The sequence below is a fragment of the Schistocerca serialis genome, chromosome 8, assembly GCF_023864345.2.
Source record: "Schistocerca serialis cubense isolate TAMUIC-IGC-003099 chromosome 8, iqSchSeri2.2, whole genome shotgun sequence".
In the NCBI taxonomy this organism is placed as follows: domain Eukaryota; kingdom Metazoa; phylum Arthropoda; class Insecta; order Orthoptera; family Acrididae; genus Schistocerca; species Schistocerca serialis.
Genome location: NC_064645.1, coordinates 199426262 through 199441725, shown reverse-complemented (window position 1 = coordinate 199441725; position 15464 = coordinate 199426262). Strand labels below are relative to the sequence as shown.

General features: G+C 41.7%; 1 protein-coding gene across 3 annotated transcripts in view; it reads right to left on the bottom strand.

The window, feature by feature from the left end:
• Positions 1-15464, bottom strand: part of LOC126416219 (protein Spindly-like) — a 122482-nt gene that overhangs the window by 67006 nt on the left and 40012 nt on the right. For all 3 annotated transcript variants that reach the window (XM_050083816.1, XM_050083815.1, XM_050083817.1), the window contains exons 3-4: positions 4628-4762; positions 2635-2814 (exon numbers count right to left, since the gene is read on the bottom strand). In XM_050083816.1, the coding sequence (XP_049939773.1) occupies positions 2635-2814; positions 4628-4762 (315 nt within the window). The remainder of the gene's footprint in view (positions 1-2634; positions 2815-4627; positions 4763-15464) is intronic.

Here is a 15464-nt window from a genome sequence, read left to right as displayed (position 1 = left end):
TATTTTGTTGAACATATAAATCTTTCTGCCTGTTTAAGTTGCCCTTCACATTTTGGTATTCATTGTTACTAGAAGTGCCTCATGGTCACTGATACCAGTTTCAATGTGGACTCCTTCAAAGAAGTCGGGTCTGTTTGTTGCCTAATATATAATGTATTTCCATCACAAGTGGGGTTCTGAATTACCTGTAGTTTTCAGAGAAGGCATTTAATAATGTTTCACAAGATGTCTTGTCATGGTCACCACTAGCAAAACTATAATTATCCCAATTGATCATTGCGATATTAAAGTCTCCTTCAATGATTACAGCATTATTGGGAACTTATGTACAAACTGAAGTTCTCTGTAAACTTTTTCATTATACTGAATGAACATGTGTTGCTGGATAAAAGGACCCTATTAGAATTTTTTGCTTACCCTTGATACTGAGTGTCCAAACAATCTCACATCCAGCTTAAACTTCTATGTTTATGGTTCTGAGGTTCTTGTCTCCTGCAAGAGGTACACCACTTCCATTTCTTGTTTCCCTATCCTTCCGGCATACTCTTAGATTTTATGCAAAGATCTCACTACTGTAGACTTCAGATTTTAACCAGCTTACTGTGCTTAACATTATGTGAGATTCAGTGGTTTTAGAAGGGCTTTGAACTCTGGAACTATGAGGTGGCATGATTATGGTTTTTAGTCTAAGAGGAAAGACATGACAGCACACATAACCGATGTCCACAGCAGCTTGAAAACGATGCAGTGCTACACGTTAACATATTCATATAACAAATAGGGCTAACCACGTATTATGGACTATTACATTTACAAAAGGTGTTTCTGATATTAGGGAATAGGTAGAATAGGTAGTACTTCGTAGATCCCAACTTTATATCCCATAGCCTCATTTTTTTTTTTTTTTTGTCCATTTCTACCACCTACAGGAATCACAATATTGTTTTACTACTTGCTTGCTAAAACATACCTTATTTCTAAACTGATATGAGCATTGTAAATGGAAGATTATTTTCAACACACTATATATATAAACAGTGTAACTGGACTGAAAACACATTAACACAGCACCATCTATTTGACCATATCCTTCTAAGTTCCTGCCACTCTTTCTTTGCTTTATTCCCTTTTACAGCGTATCTTCAAGCTTTTCTGTCCCTTTTCCACAAATTCCATTTTTCTCACTTTTACTTTTTTAAATTGCCATTTTGTCTTTTACTAGTTTAACCTTAAGTCTACACTTATTTTCTAGTTACTCTCTCATTATTTTTCCCTTTCAATTTATCCCCACACACTTGTGCTGCTCTGTAGCCTCTCCATCTCTAATCACGTTGTTACTCCACCCTACCTAAGTCCTGCTATTTCTTTTCCTACCAATTTCCTCAATACAAATCCATAAAACTGCCTATGGACACTCTTTCCTTCATTTTCATCCATTGGTTTACCCTTGAAAAGATTAATCTCTTTCTAATTATTGTCCCACTATTTCCCCTTAGTTGAGGTATAAATGCAGCAACTGACAATGACTGCTCACTTACCAATCTAGCTCCATCTGACTCACAGGCAATTTGTAATAACAAAAATTTTCAGTAAAGTGGGATAGCAACCATTCATTCTGCACTAATGGTATCAGTTAAGTATGTGCCCTAAACATCCACATAACACCAACATAGTAAACGTGCATTTGTTCTTTACACTTCACAGTGGTTCCAAATAAATTGTGATCTGAAATAGGTTGGGACGTACCACGCATCTCCAACAATCCATTTGTGTGTATTTTATGGTCGCCGTAAATTATAAACTTTACCTTCTTGCACTTTGAAGTAGTCACAGAAGTATTGTGTCCCAGGTATCAGACTTTTTTCCCCTGTTGCAATGCCTGTGTCAGATTGGAAAGTTATTTCAAAAACCAGCTATTGCTGAATGATTTCGGACTCTCCTACTTTGCTACAAATGTATTCATTTTCTGTTACAAACAAGTACACCGCCTTTTTTACAGCTGCTTACACTCCAAAATATACAACATTTGCCTTGTACAATGTGTATTGTATATTCTGGCTGTCAACCAATGACTGACTTACATTTTATTGAAAGGGTAAGGCGTAACACACCACTTGAAGCCAAAGAAATCTGTTACACCTCAAGGTGTTGGTTATTTACTTATTCTATTGTCTTATACTGCTCTTTTTGTAATGTGCCTTTTGTACAGCAGCAGCATCTTTTCTTCTATCTTTAATAGTTAGACTATGCGTTGGTGACATCGTGGAGTACACTGTAAAAAAGATGTTTGTATTTTGCAGCATTGCAGCATGAAGGTAGTTGAAATGTATGTAACACTAAACAAATCTCTTTGGAAACATTTTCCAAGATAATGTGCTACTCTCATACCGAGTGTGTAAGGTAATAAGACTTATTTAATATGCACAACTATAAACTAGTGAAAAAATTTCGCTATAGAAGACTGGCAAATATCATCAAAATTGATGAAATAATTCTCGGGTGAACAGCCTGCTGTGAGTGTCTTTTGTACACTCACACCAAGCTGTTCACCCGAGATTTATTTCATCATGAAATACGAATGGAGAAATTGAAGAATCACATCATCAAAATTATTTCATTATTACTACTACTTACTTCCACATTTTCTTTGGATGCATTGTATTCATCAATCTTCAGAGCCAGTTTTGATTGTAATTCAGAAATTTGGGTTAAAAGTTCATTTCTTACATTTTCCAGGTGAGTATTCTGTGTCTGAAATTCTTCATATGTGTTTTGCAACACTAAGTAGGCATTCTCTGCTTCCTGTTTTTCAGCCTGAAACAGACGTTTAACAATCAGCAGCAAGAATGCTGAAACACATTGTAGCCAAATACTGGTTGTTTGTTCTATTTATATGATGACCCTCTGTGCAGCGCAGTAGATGTCAGGCAGCAAGTACTCTGCTGCCCGGCTATCAGATGCCATGTCACCCATCTACTGCTGCGGTAAGAGATGGCTATGTTTAAAATATAAACAAATAAATTTTGTACTCACACATGTATCGCAAGGAGATGCTGGAAATGCCTGCGATTATTTTCCACACATTTCTGACATCTACTCAAGAAACAATTAATCACATGATGTACTTCTCTGAGAGATATTGAATTAACTGATTCACAGATATTAACCTCGAGTTCCTCTGTCGTATGAGGATTTGTTGTGTATACTTTGTCCTTCAGTGTTACCCACAAATAAAAATCACACAGAGTTATATCAGGACTTTAAGCAGGCCACATATTGTTATTAATCACTCTTTCATCGAACACATCATGAATTGCGTGCAAAGAAACATTGGCGGTATGTGCTCTTGTCGAACCCAGTTGAAAAAATGTGAAGTTTCATTCTCTTTCACTCAGTTCATTGGAAAACTGTCACAAAATGTATTACACATATCTTTCACTTGTATCTATGTCATAAAAAAAATATAAAATAAAAATAAAAACCTGGGCCTATTATTCTGTAATCACTAACTGCACACCACACACCTATTTTCTGATCATGAAGGGGTTCCTCATGAAGCACAAAAAGTCTATCTGCACTCCAATGTCGACAGTTTTTGGAATTAACATACCCATGAAAATGTGATCAAGCCTCGTCTGACAACAGAATGATGTAAAGATCCATTGCACCATCATGCACTTGTTTTAAAACCTATTCGCAAAACTTAACCCTATGCGCAAGATCAGCAAGTCTACGTTCTTGTACTACTGATACTTTAGAGGGCCTTAGCCCAAGCAGCTTAGCCCCTCTTTGTACATAGGTGCACGATATTTGTGTTTGCTGCAAAAGACGTCTAAGAGACTTCTTAGGGGAATCTTCCAGGCAGTATGCAACGTCATCAAGAAGAGCTCCTGTGAGCACCGTATGCCATTATTTGTGCTTCTTGTCTTTAACAAGTCCCTTTTCACAAAATTTATTCACTAATTTGTGAACTGCGTCAGACTCTGAACTCTAATGCCTCGAAACTTCTGTTGAAACAATCTCCGAACAGTACAAATGACACTGCACACACAAACTGTAAACAAACACTTGTCATGGAACTGAATAATTTGCTCTTGCCATTGTTATGTTCGCAAATTTCATTGTTACACTCATGATGCCTGTTTCACTGTTCTAATGACACTGGTTGAAAAGGCGCATATGTCTGCACGGCCTTCACGCCGTGTGGTGCGGGTAGGGGGGTGGGGATAAAAAAATACCCCGGGCAGGCTGCCATCAGATACATGGAACACCCTGTACATGCATAATGGCATGCACATCCACATGCTTGTGTGGAACAAAAGTAAACTATACAAGTTTCTGAACTCATAAAAGTGCAAACACTGGTTTAATTTGCCATATTACTTCTCATAATGACAGCAAGTAATGAACTGCACAGATCACTCAAGCTGCAGCAGTAAATTCTTTGACTGGAACATTTCTTTCACAAAATTTTTCATGGTACGATATTACTTACAAAATTTTTAACTTTAGTGACAATTTGTCAATATCATATGACATAGATCTTCCTCAGCAAATATTTCAAAACTGCCAATCGAAGGTAGTTTGTACGTGTCAATACAGTGTGGAGACAATGTTAACACCTTACCTGTAATCTTACTAACTCCTCAGAATTGTTAGTAGTTACACTGATATGTTGGTCTCCAGTATCTTTTATGCTTGCCGGTTTCAAATCCGATATAACTTCTTGAAGTTCGTGAATAGTTGATTCGAGTTCAACAATCTGAAAATAAATATAGTAAACACTCCACAATAATTATTCCTTAGAAAATGCTACTTTCAAGAAATTATGAAAATAAGGACAAAGTTATGTGTAAATTAGTATTTAAAGTAGTGGTAACTAAAAGGAAACAAAATTACTTAAAATGAGGACAGTGCAATAAACATCTTGTGAAAGTCATAAAAGCAAAAGTTCACATCTTCACCACCAAAGAGCAGCAGTGGTATCATATTAACTTTTAACCCTTCTCTCATTAGCACTGATGACATACTGCCAAATGGGGAAAAATTGATAAATTTTGGATTTTAAACTTAAATATTTCTGAAACCAATAAAATTAATACACGGTTTTTTTTCTTCAGATCATGGATATTGAGCTGTAGCAGTAAAATATTTGGTCTTTATTACCTGTTGATCTAATACATTGTAAAATTCTGAAAAAATTCCATCAGTCAACTTCAGCCCACCTGGGGATGAAATTGACAGATTATCTTTTATGCGATAACTGCGCATTATTTATGAATCTAGGTTGACTTTAACTGTTCTGAAACTATCAATAATTCAGAAATACATCAAATCAGGCACAATACTTAACTACTAATTTCACAGTAACCTAAAAATAAAGTTTAAGGACAGAAAAAAATGTGATCACAAATATGTTTTATGAAATTCCAAAGAAACACACACTTATCTTTTACTACTGGCTGACCACCTTGTTTTTTACCTTAACTGCCATGAATCCTATTTACCACAGCTCCTTTGGAAATTTTAAACACTTGGCTAGCATTTTAATGTTTATTTTTCCATTTAAAAATTTATGTCAGGCACAGATCTAAAATATCCACAACTGAATTTCTTCAATCCACCCAATGTACATGTGTCCATCTATACAGTCACCGCATTACACAAACAGCTCTTACAATCTCAACTGTGTGATACCATGAACAGAGTTGTGGCATACTTGATAAATTCACAAGTTAACATACAGACACTGACATATGATTCCTCACCTTCTCCTAGTGTAATATGTGACGAAAAAGGTCATGGACGAATGGCTGGATGTCAGTGTGCAACAGACACAATATTTCGGCAAGCGACCAAGTTGCTGCTCACATGTGCTGACGAAATGATTGCCTAGGAGGTGGCACACAGTTTATAACTCCGACCCCCCCCCCCCCCCCCTTTCTGCTCTGGCATTATATACATAGTCTGCAGGAGGTGCGGGCAGGTGTCCAGCATCTCCTTCCACCAAGTCCTCCATTCGAAGTTTGTGCCCAAGGACATGAGCTGGTGTCGTGTCTGCTGTCGCTCTGCCTGCCCCCGAAGTCTGTCCATTATGAACTGTATCCTTCCTTTCTTAATACAACTCAATGCAAGTTTTCCAGTCATAATGAGGTGGCCACTATCACAATGATCAGTGGTTCCCTTACTCAAATCTTGATAAATTCTTTAATAACACAGTCCCAGAAGTTAGACGTCTGTGTCAGAACCTTGTAATTTTGTTGTTGGTGTTCCTGGCAGTGATATTTGACAATAGGCACCAATTCATCTATGTAAGTCACATCAAACTGGCAGACCCATCGTAAAACACACATGTCTAACATTTCAAGAAGGGAGCCCTGGAACCAGCCCAACAGAAACCTTTCTATTTCTTCCAGTAAATCAATGACGCCCAAGTTGTGTGGCCACACGGAAACAGTGATTTCCTCATACATCTGAATTCCACACATCAGAACATCAATTTTACCAGCGAAGTCAAAATGGGTGGAGTGCTGCTGATTCTGGATGTCCTGGTAAAAAGAAGAGGGAATGGCACATCAGGCCACAGCATTTACAATACGAAGAGGCACATTGACCGATACTTACATATGGACAACTGCTACTGCCCAGCACAGAGAAATGGCATAAACAATAGCTTATACCCTGTCTGACAATGAGCCAGAACCAAGAACTTTGACACCTGAGGATTATGACCCAGAAAAACATCTACCACAGAGGCATACACTGTGAGCTGTATGTGCTACACCAACTGTGCAATGGCAGGAACAGAAGAGGAACCTCAGGAGGATGTGGCCATTGCATTTATTCCATTTTGTTGCCCATTATCTGGAAAGATTGGACAAATTCTTTGGAAACATCAAATTAAGACTGTCTTCCACCCATCAACTAAAGTACTGGCACTACTAGGTAGTATCAAGTATGACATCAGACTATGGAAGTTCAGGGTCTATCATATCCCCAGTTAATGTGGCATGACTGACATAGGTCAAATGGTGCATGATGTCGAAGACTGTTGCTGAAAACAATGGCAAACCAGACTGCAGCAGCCTAACCAGCCGGTAGTCGCAGAAGACTACCTTTCAGAATTACACGGGATGGATCACAACTTTTCTAAGGTCCTAACACAATTGTCTAGCTTCTGTGATTGTGTAATTAAAGAAGTTACAGAGACTGGAGTAAGGGACACACTTATCAATCATGATAGTCGCTACAGCCTTAGTGAGGCCTGGGGACCTGCACTGAGTCAGATTACGAAAAAGGAAGAGGACACACACACACACACACAAAAGGGTCATACTTGCCCACGTCAAAACTGTAGAACACAAAGACAAAGAAAGGAGTTAAAAAATCAGTCCCAATCGATGGAAGAGATGACAGCTACAAACAGAGTCATGGGCAAAGGTCAATAAAATATGCCATAGAGAAATGGAGGTCCAGAACTAAAAATTAAACAGCCTTCGCCTTAATGCTATGACAGATAAAAAGTAAAATGCAGTCGACAGTCCGCACGTCATTCACTATAATGGCTGATAACTCTGACAGCAAACACAATGAGAACATAAGCAGATTTTTTTTAAAAAAAAAAGAGGGGGGGGGGGGGGCATTCTATCAGGAAATTATGGACAGTCAAAAGCTGGGCGCGATGTGCACAAATTGGTGGGGGAGCACCACATAACAAATGGCAATGGCTAAAAAGACAATGCCCAATACGCAACCTAGTTAAAACGATTTCCTCATGGCGAGAGCACCAAGAGGTGGTCATCAAAGCCACTGGAAGTGGCTTAATATCCCGGAGCTTTTTACCATGAAGAGAGGACCAGTGGTGATGCCAAAGTGACACCACCTGCTTAAGGACGGCAACACAGTAATCGTCAGAGGGAAAGCATGAACTAAAGGGGGCTCAGGTACGAGGACTGCAGCCTTGGCAGCAGCGTCAACAACATTGTTTCCTGTCAGACAGACTTGACCAGGAAGCCACAAACATCACAGTGGCTCCAACACAAGCGAGCCAGTGACAGCTTTCCTGGACCCGTTGCACTAAGGGATGGATAGTGAACAGCACAAAGACTTTGAAGGGCACTGAGAGAGTCTAAGCAGACGACACCATTGAAAAGCTCGTTTCGTCAGATGTACTGCATGGCCTGATACAGAGTGAAGAGCTCGGCCGTAAGAACTGAGCAGTGTTCTGGTAACCGATATTAAAAAATGTCGGCCCTATGATAAAGGCGCACCTGACAATGATCAGTCCGGAAGCCATCAGTGTACACAAAGATACTATTGCAAAATTCCATGCAAAGATCATGAAACTGAAGGCGATGGAGTGACGCTGGAGTAGTGTCCTGATGAAGCAAATTAAGGCCAAGATAGAACATGGGCTGCCGTATGAAGCCCAGTTGGTGAAGGGTTCACACCCACCGGGAAACTTGCAGGTAGCGTGAAGTTAAGCTGCCGGAGCAAGAGCCAAAAGCGAACTCCAGGAGATAACAGAGAAGAGGGACGCGCTCCATACTGGCAATCAAAGCAGTCATCAAACGAGGTGGCATAGGATGGGTGGCCACACATGGCAACAAATGGCATGGATATCTGCTGAGGAGAAAGTCATGGCAACAGGACAGCAGCAGTTCGGCAGCTTCTGCATACAGACACTATCGGGCTAGTGTAAAAGGCACCAGTGGTGGAACGGATGCCACAATAGTGGATAGCATTGAGAAGACACAAGAGAGACAGGCAGATGCATAAACGAAAAACCCATAAACTAGTTACTAACGGACAAGGGACCCGATACAAACACAGGAGGATGGTTCGATTTGCACCTCAGGAAGTGTGATTGAGGGCATGTACGGCAGTGAGGAACCACATACAGTGGGCTGCCAGGTACAACATGTGGGAGGACCAAGAAAGTTTTCTATTGAGTATGAGCCCCAGGAATTTTCTGGTTTCAACGAGCGGTAGAGCAACAGGCCAAGATGTAAGGACGGTAGAAGAAACCAACTGGGCTGCGCAAAATTCATACAAATTGTTTTTTTCAGTGGAAAAACGAAAGCTATTCTCGATGTTCCGTGAGTAAAGATAATCGACACATCACTGAAGACTCTGCTCAATGAGACAAGTCTGTGAAGAACTGCAATAGATGTCAAATTCGTCAACAAAAAGGGAGCCAGAGATGCCCGGCAGGAGACAGGCCATTAATGACAATAGCATATAGGGCAATGCTCAGGACTGAACCCTGAGGTACACGATTTTCCTGGGTAAAGGTGTCCAACAAGAACCCACACATACATTGAAAACTAAGTCGGAAGTGAGGCTGGTGCCCATGGAATGGAAGTCCCATATGTAGAGAGTACGGAGGATACCAGTCCTCCAGCAGGTGTCTTAGGTTTTCTCCGAATCGAAAAACACGTCCAGTCTGGGATTTCTGCAGAAAACCATTCATGACATGGGTGGAAAGAGTGATGAGATGGCCAACTGCAGAATGGTGGATGGCCAACTGCAGAACGGTGCGCTTGAAATTCAAACTGCAATGGTTAGCAAATTGCAAGACTTGAGCCATCATACCAGCTGAGCATGAATCATATATTCCATCACCTTGCAAACACACCGGTGACTGAAATGAGATGCTAGCTAGAAAGAAAGTGTTCGTCCTTACCTGGCTAAGGGAAGGGTATGACAGTGGCTTCACACCAGCATCTGGAAAACGTGGCCTCTGCACATATGCAGTTGTACATATTATGCAGAAAGTGCTTGCTCACAAGAGAAAGGTGCTGCAACATCTGAATGTTAACAGCGTGTGGCCCTGGGGATGGAGGATTGAGATGAAGTGAGAGCATGACCTAACTCCCTCATAGTAAAGGCAGCATTGTAGCAATCACAATTCAGAAAAGACAATGGTATTTCCCGAGCCTCCTCCACTCATTTCCAATGGAGGAAGGCAGGGTGATAGCGGGAGGAGCTCGAAATCTCCGCAAAATGGCAGCCCAAGGTGTCAGAGATAGTAACAAGGTCCACGATTACATATTCTGCAACTGTCAGGCCGGAAATTGGGGAACGGATGTTGGCCTGCATGACAGGAGTGGAACTGTTAAAAGAACTAGCGAATAAAATCCAACTAGCTTTTTTTCTATCCCGAAGAACGCAACGACACTGTGCACACATCTGTTTATAATGAATGCAGTTTGCCATTGTAGGATGACTGTTAATAATGCGGAGAGTACATCTACGTGCACATATTGCATCACTGCATACCTCTGTCCACCAAGAGATCAGGACACTGCCTGGTAAAGAGGAAGTGTGGGGAATGGAACCTATTGCAACTGTAAAGATGACATTTGTAAGATATTCCACCTGGTCATCACAACTGGGGAAACGTTGTTCATCAAAGGCCGCCAGGAGGAGTAAAGCCTCCAGTCGGCCTTAGTAAGCTACCATTTGGGTGTGCATGCACAGGTAGTGTAAGTCAGCAAACTGATAGTAAATGGGTAATGTCGCTCTAGTAGGTGTCAGAACGAACAGATGACTCGAGATGATGAGCAGTGCAGAAGGCTAGGTCCGAATGGAAATAGGTGTGTGTAGAGTCTGAACAGAATGTGGTTGCTCCTGTGTTAAGACAGCAAAGATTAAGTTGATTAGAAGGTTAGCCAACACAGCACCTCTCTAACACGTTCTGGGAGAACTCCCAAGGGGATGGCGTGCATTAGTCACCGAGCAGCAGAAAGGGGGGTGAGGTAGCTGCCTAATACGCTGGAGGAAGTCTGCCCTGGTGACACCGAATGAGGGAGAGTTGTAAATGGTACAAAGGGAAAAGGTCAAGTGAGGAAGGAAAAGGTGAACTGCAACAGCTTGAAGTTGGGTAATCAGGGAAATTTTTACTGTGAACGTCATCCCATACCAGCAGCCCGACTCCCCCAAGAGATGGAATGCCGAATTTTGGGTGGGGGGTTCAAATGGACCAAGAAGAAATGTGAACTCAAAGCATTCATGAGGGGACAATTTTGTTTCCTGAAGGCATAGAACAAATGGAGCTGCGATTCTAAGAGCAGCCGTAAATCCTCCGTTGGATCAAAAGCTGCGAACGTTCCATTGTAGGAGAGTCATGATGAGCAAAAATTTGAAGGAGTGTCACCTCAGTGCTGCTGAGTGCCAGGTTTCGAAAACTCACTGCTACAGGGCACAGGTGCAGGAGGATCCTGCTCCATGAGGTCTACAGAGGCGTCAGCAATCTTCTGCTGTCGGTCTGCGGAGTCCAGGTCAGAAAAACAGTTGGTAGTGCGCACCAGCGACACTGAGGTCAGCCAGGCAAGGGTATCATGCAGCGACACTGTCAAAGAGGGTCTTTGAGTTAGCGAGGGAGAAAATTGTTTGCCTTTGTTTGACTTCTTCAGGCCCTTCCAGAGGAAGATCCAGATGTTGGTTAGCTGGAGGGAAATAGGTAGTCTTCACGGGAGTATTCCCCCTGTCCTTTCCTGCAGGCTGGCGCATGTCTGCCTGGCCATGTGCTTCATGGAGCAAGATGTCCCAAGAACAGTACTATAGGTGCTAGATGGCAGAATGCAGGGTTTCCGACTACCCAACAACTTGCGAGTGATCGGCTAAGACACTTTTTCTTTCACTTGGATCTCCAGGACAGTCCGTAAATCGAGATACATGGGACAATTGCGGGAGGCAGTGGCATGGTCGCCGTTGCAGTTGATGTAATGGGGGAGAGGAGGAGGAGGCAGACAATTGCCCACATGAGCATCCCCACCACAGACAGGTTACACATTTGGCTTGTTGTTGACAGGACTTGAGTGTGGTTGTAATGATGACACTGGTAGCAGCGCATCGGTCTCGAAATCTACTGTTTGACTATGATTACTTCATTACCTGCTTTGATCTTTGACCGATGAAACACCATCACAAGTGAGAAAGAGTGTGTGTGGGTACTAAGGAGGCATCCACTTTTTTCATCAGCCAGTGGACGGCAATGACACCCTGATCACAGAGGTAAATCTGTATTTCTGCCTCAGTCAGACCATCAAGCAGTCTCGTGTAAATAACACCACAGGAAGAATACAGTGACTGATGGGCCTTGAGACAAACAGGATAGCCACGGAGGAGTGAAGCTGCAGGCAGTAGTTGTGCTTCAGAATCAGAAGTGGTCTCCAAAAGCAAAATACCATTATGTAAACGACAGCAGGATTTCACAGGATCAGCAACTGCATCAACACCTTTCTGAATAATGAACAGATTTACTGTAGCAAAGGACTGACCGGAGGAACCTTGGTGCAGTCGGGAGGGTCTTTAAATCATTAGCCTCATTCCATTTACATTTCGTAGCCATTGACTGTGAAGATAATTGGCTCATTGCAACAAAATCCCTCATGGTTGCCAGTGTCTCCGATAGTGTGCTCTTCACAACTGGAGGACCCCTTCAGAAGTGTGAGCACCCATCTTAGGTGCCTGTTCACACCTCAGGTCCACCTCCCAAACATCTGATGGACCAATCCGCGAATTGGGAAGGTAGCAGCTCAGGCAATAACCCCTCCCTAGGCCTGGCATGTACAATCAACCCTCCCTGGGCCAGGCATGTACCAGGGGGAACGTGTGAACCCTACATGTTAACCCGGGGCTGGGAATTACCCATTACCCAGTCACCTGTTACACGTAAGACACATGATTCTGGCTTCAGGAGTGCACATGGAAGAAGAAGAAGAAGAAGAAGAAGAAAGAGAGGAACCTCAAACGCCGAAGCTGATTAAGGGGGGGGGGGGGGGGAGGGAGGGAGAGGGAGAGAGGGAGAGAGAGAGAGAGAGAGAGAGAGAGAGAGAGAGAGAGAGAGTATTCTGATATCAACTACCGAAAACGCAGAATACATTTCCAAAAACAGCCCAGACATGTTGCCCGTGGAAGAGGAAAAAGAACAGCAAGAAGATAGACATGCAGCATGGAAGGGAAAAGATACTGCAAAGGCTGGGGCCCCGTGGTAGACAAGCACGAACCTGTCAACGAGCGGCAAGGGGGGAAGAGATGCTGGATGCATGCCCACATTTGGGTGCAGACTGTGTCCAGAACAGCAGGTTCGAGGGAGGGATTGGGGACGGGGGCAGTGTAGGCCCTGCACTACCTCCTAGGCAGTCACTTTGCCAGAGCACCCAAAGATTGCAACATAATTGCTTGCTAAAACATTGTGCCTGTCAGACAACATCTGGCTGTTCAACACTGAACTACTTCATTATCTAACACACTCAAATTTTTCAATCATATTTAGCTTTTTGTCAACAATGTAGGTGTTGAGTGTACACTAATCAGTGACATCTCTAAAGATAAATAAGTTCTGTTACAGATTAGGTGTAATTACTGGTTGAGATTCGTAACTTCTCCATTCTTTGCAACACTGCATTTAATGTTACTAACACTTTTCCAAATCTTTGACAGGCAAAAGAAAAGAGAGAGAGAGAGAGAGAGAGAGAGAGAGAGAGAGAGAGAGAGAGAGAGACTTACATGCACTTGCACCTGATTTATAGTAATTTATCTGAAGTTTTCATATTTTCAGGAGTATGACCTGGCTAGGCTGACCATAATAAATGAATCATTTGTAACCATCTCATCATCTGACCATTTGTAGGTCTAGCAACATCTTTCATCAGGGGCATGATAAACTGTTTCTTTATCAGTTTTGTGTGTTTACATTGAGCTATAAAACAATCTCCTCCAGTCTGTTTTAAACTAAATTAATTCCTTGTAACAACTTGGCCATTTTAAATGCTCTCTCTCTGCAGTGCAACAGAAACTTTTAATCTAAGTGGCTTTGTGGTGGAGTGTAGATTATTCAAAATACTTTAGGACTGACAAGTACTTGGAAGTACAGGGGTGAGGCTCACATTCAGTCAATCTCAAGCTCCTTAGCAGCAGCAGCAGCAGCAGCAGCAGCAGCAGCAGCAGCAACTGACTGCAGTTGCCAGACCTTAACCGCCACCACGTCACTTCCTGCTTGCACTATGCTGCACTTTCAATCAGCTATTCTTGTGAGATTGTTTATTGTGTGCTGAGGTTTGTTTTAATTTCTTACAGTTGTAGGATTAATATTTTATCTATTGTTACTGTCATTTATCAGGGTGTATACGTGGACAAGGAAAAAAATTCCCGGATTTTCCTCGGATTTCCCGGTTAAAATACACTTTCTCCCGAGTGAAAATACACTTTTTACATGTTAAGTTACAGTATACTTTTATTCTGCACTGTAAAACTCACCAATCCTTTGAATGTTTACGGTTTTATATACCGAAGTAGAATTTCCCGGCACTTTAGAAAACGAAACTCAGGGGGGAAAAACACGTTTTGAAAGACCTTTGATGTGCAGCAATATGTACGCTGCATATTTTCGTGTTACGAAGGTATAAATTCGAATTCCGTCAAATACCGCATGTCACTTTCAGAAGCATTGAAATCGAGATTGCGATGCTGTTTTGTAAGCCAGTCATAGCTCATGTCACGTGATCTCGCCAGCCGATGACAGCACAGGACACGTGATGTAGTCAGCCAATAGCAAGATCACTCTCGAGTAGCGTGAACACACAAATAAGAAAAGTTAATGGTTTAAATTAATATACATAGCATTCACATAAGAAGATTAATAAGCTGGAAGAGAAGCTAAGCTTCCACATATAATGTGGATCTTTTTTGCACTTGTTACACTTTCAGATACATCACACAAATTTGCCAGTAAAATTTCTAATAACGACGTAAACATCTGATCTTCTGGGCTCAAAAATCTTCTAAATGGTCGTCCTCAAAGAATTGATTTTTAAAGGAGAGTCAAACGCTTTGTGATTTAAGAAATTCATCGTACGTTCTCGCACATCTTACGTAAAAGCAAATCTGCTTTGAATGTAACGCTTTTCAAACCACCATTCGCAATGTTTTCCCGCAACCTGTTAGAAATAGGTCCGTTCCAGCAGTTGGAATAGAGCGCCAGATAACAAGCGTCACCGCGCTTGGGCAGCTACGATGACGCAGGAAGCCCATATATTCGTATGTGTAAAACATTAAAAGGTCTTACATTATGTCATAAAAGAAACAAGACACCAGAGGATACTTCAAGAGCGTTGGAATTTCGTGAACCATACTAAAACGCATAATTCGGCTTAAAATGCACATTCGTATGTAAATTTTCTTGCAGTACCAGTACTGTATCATTTCATGTTTGGTTCTTTACTATGGCATAATGCCACACATGCACTTGAAATGCAGCGAACAGTTGAAACTAGCCAATAGTGTGAAATTAAACACTTCATTTCAAATAAATTGACTGCCTCAACAGAAAAGATTAATAAAAGCCAAATCTCTTTAGCAAACCGGCAAAAATAACTTCATTGTTCTGTAAGGCGATTAATGTTTGGCTGTCAGAAAGGTGGAAATAAAATCAAACTATTAACATATCTTAGCCTTTC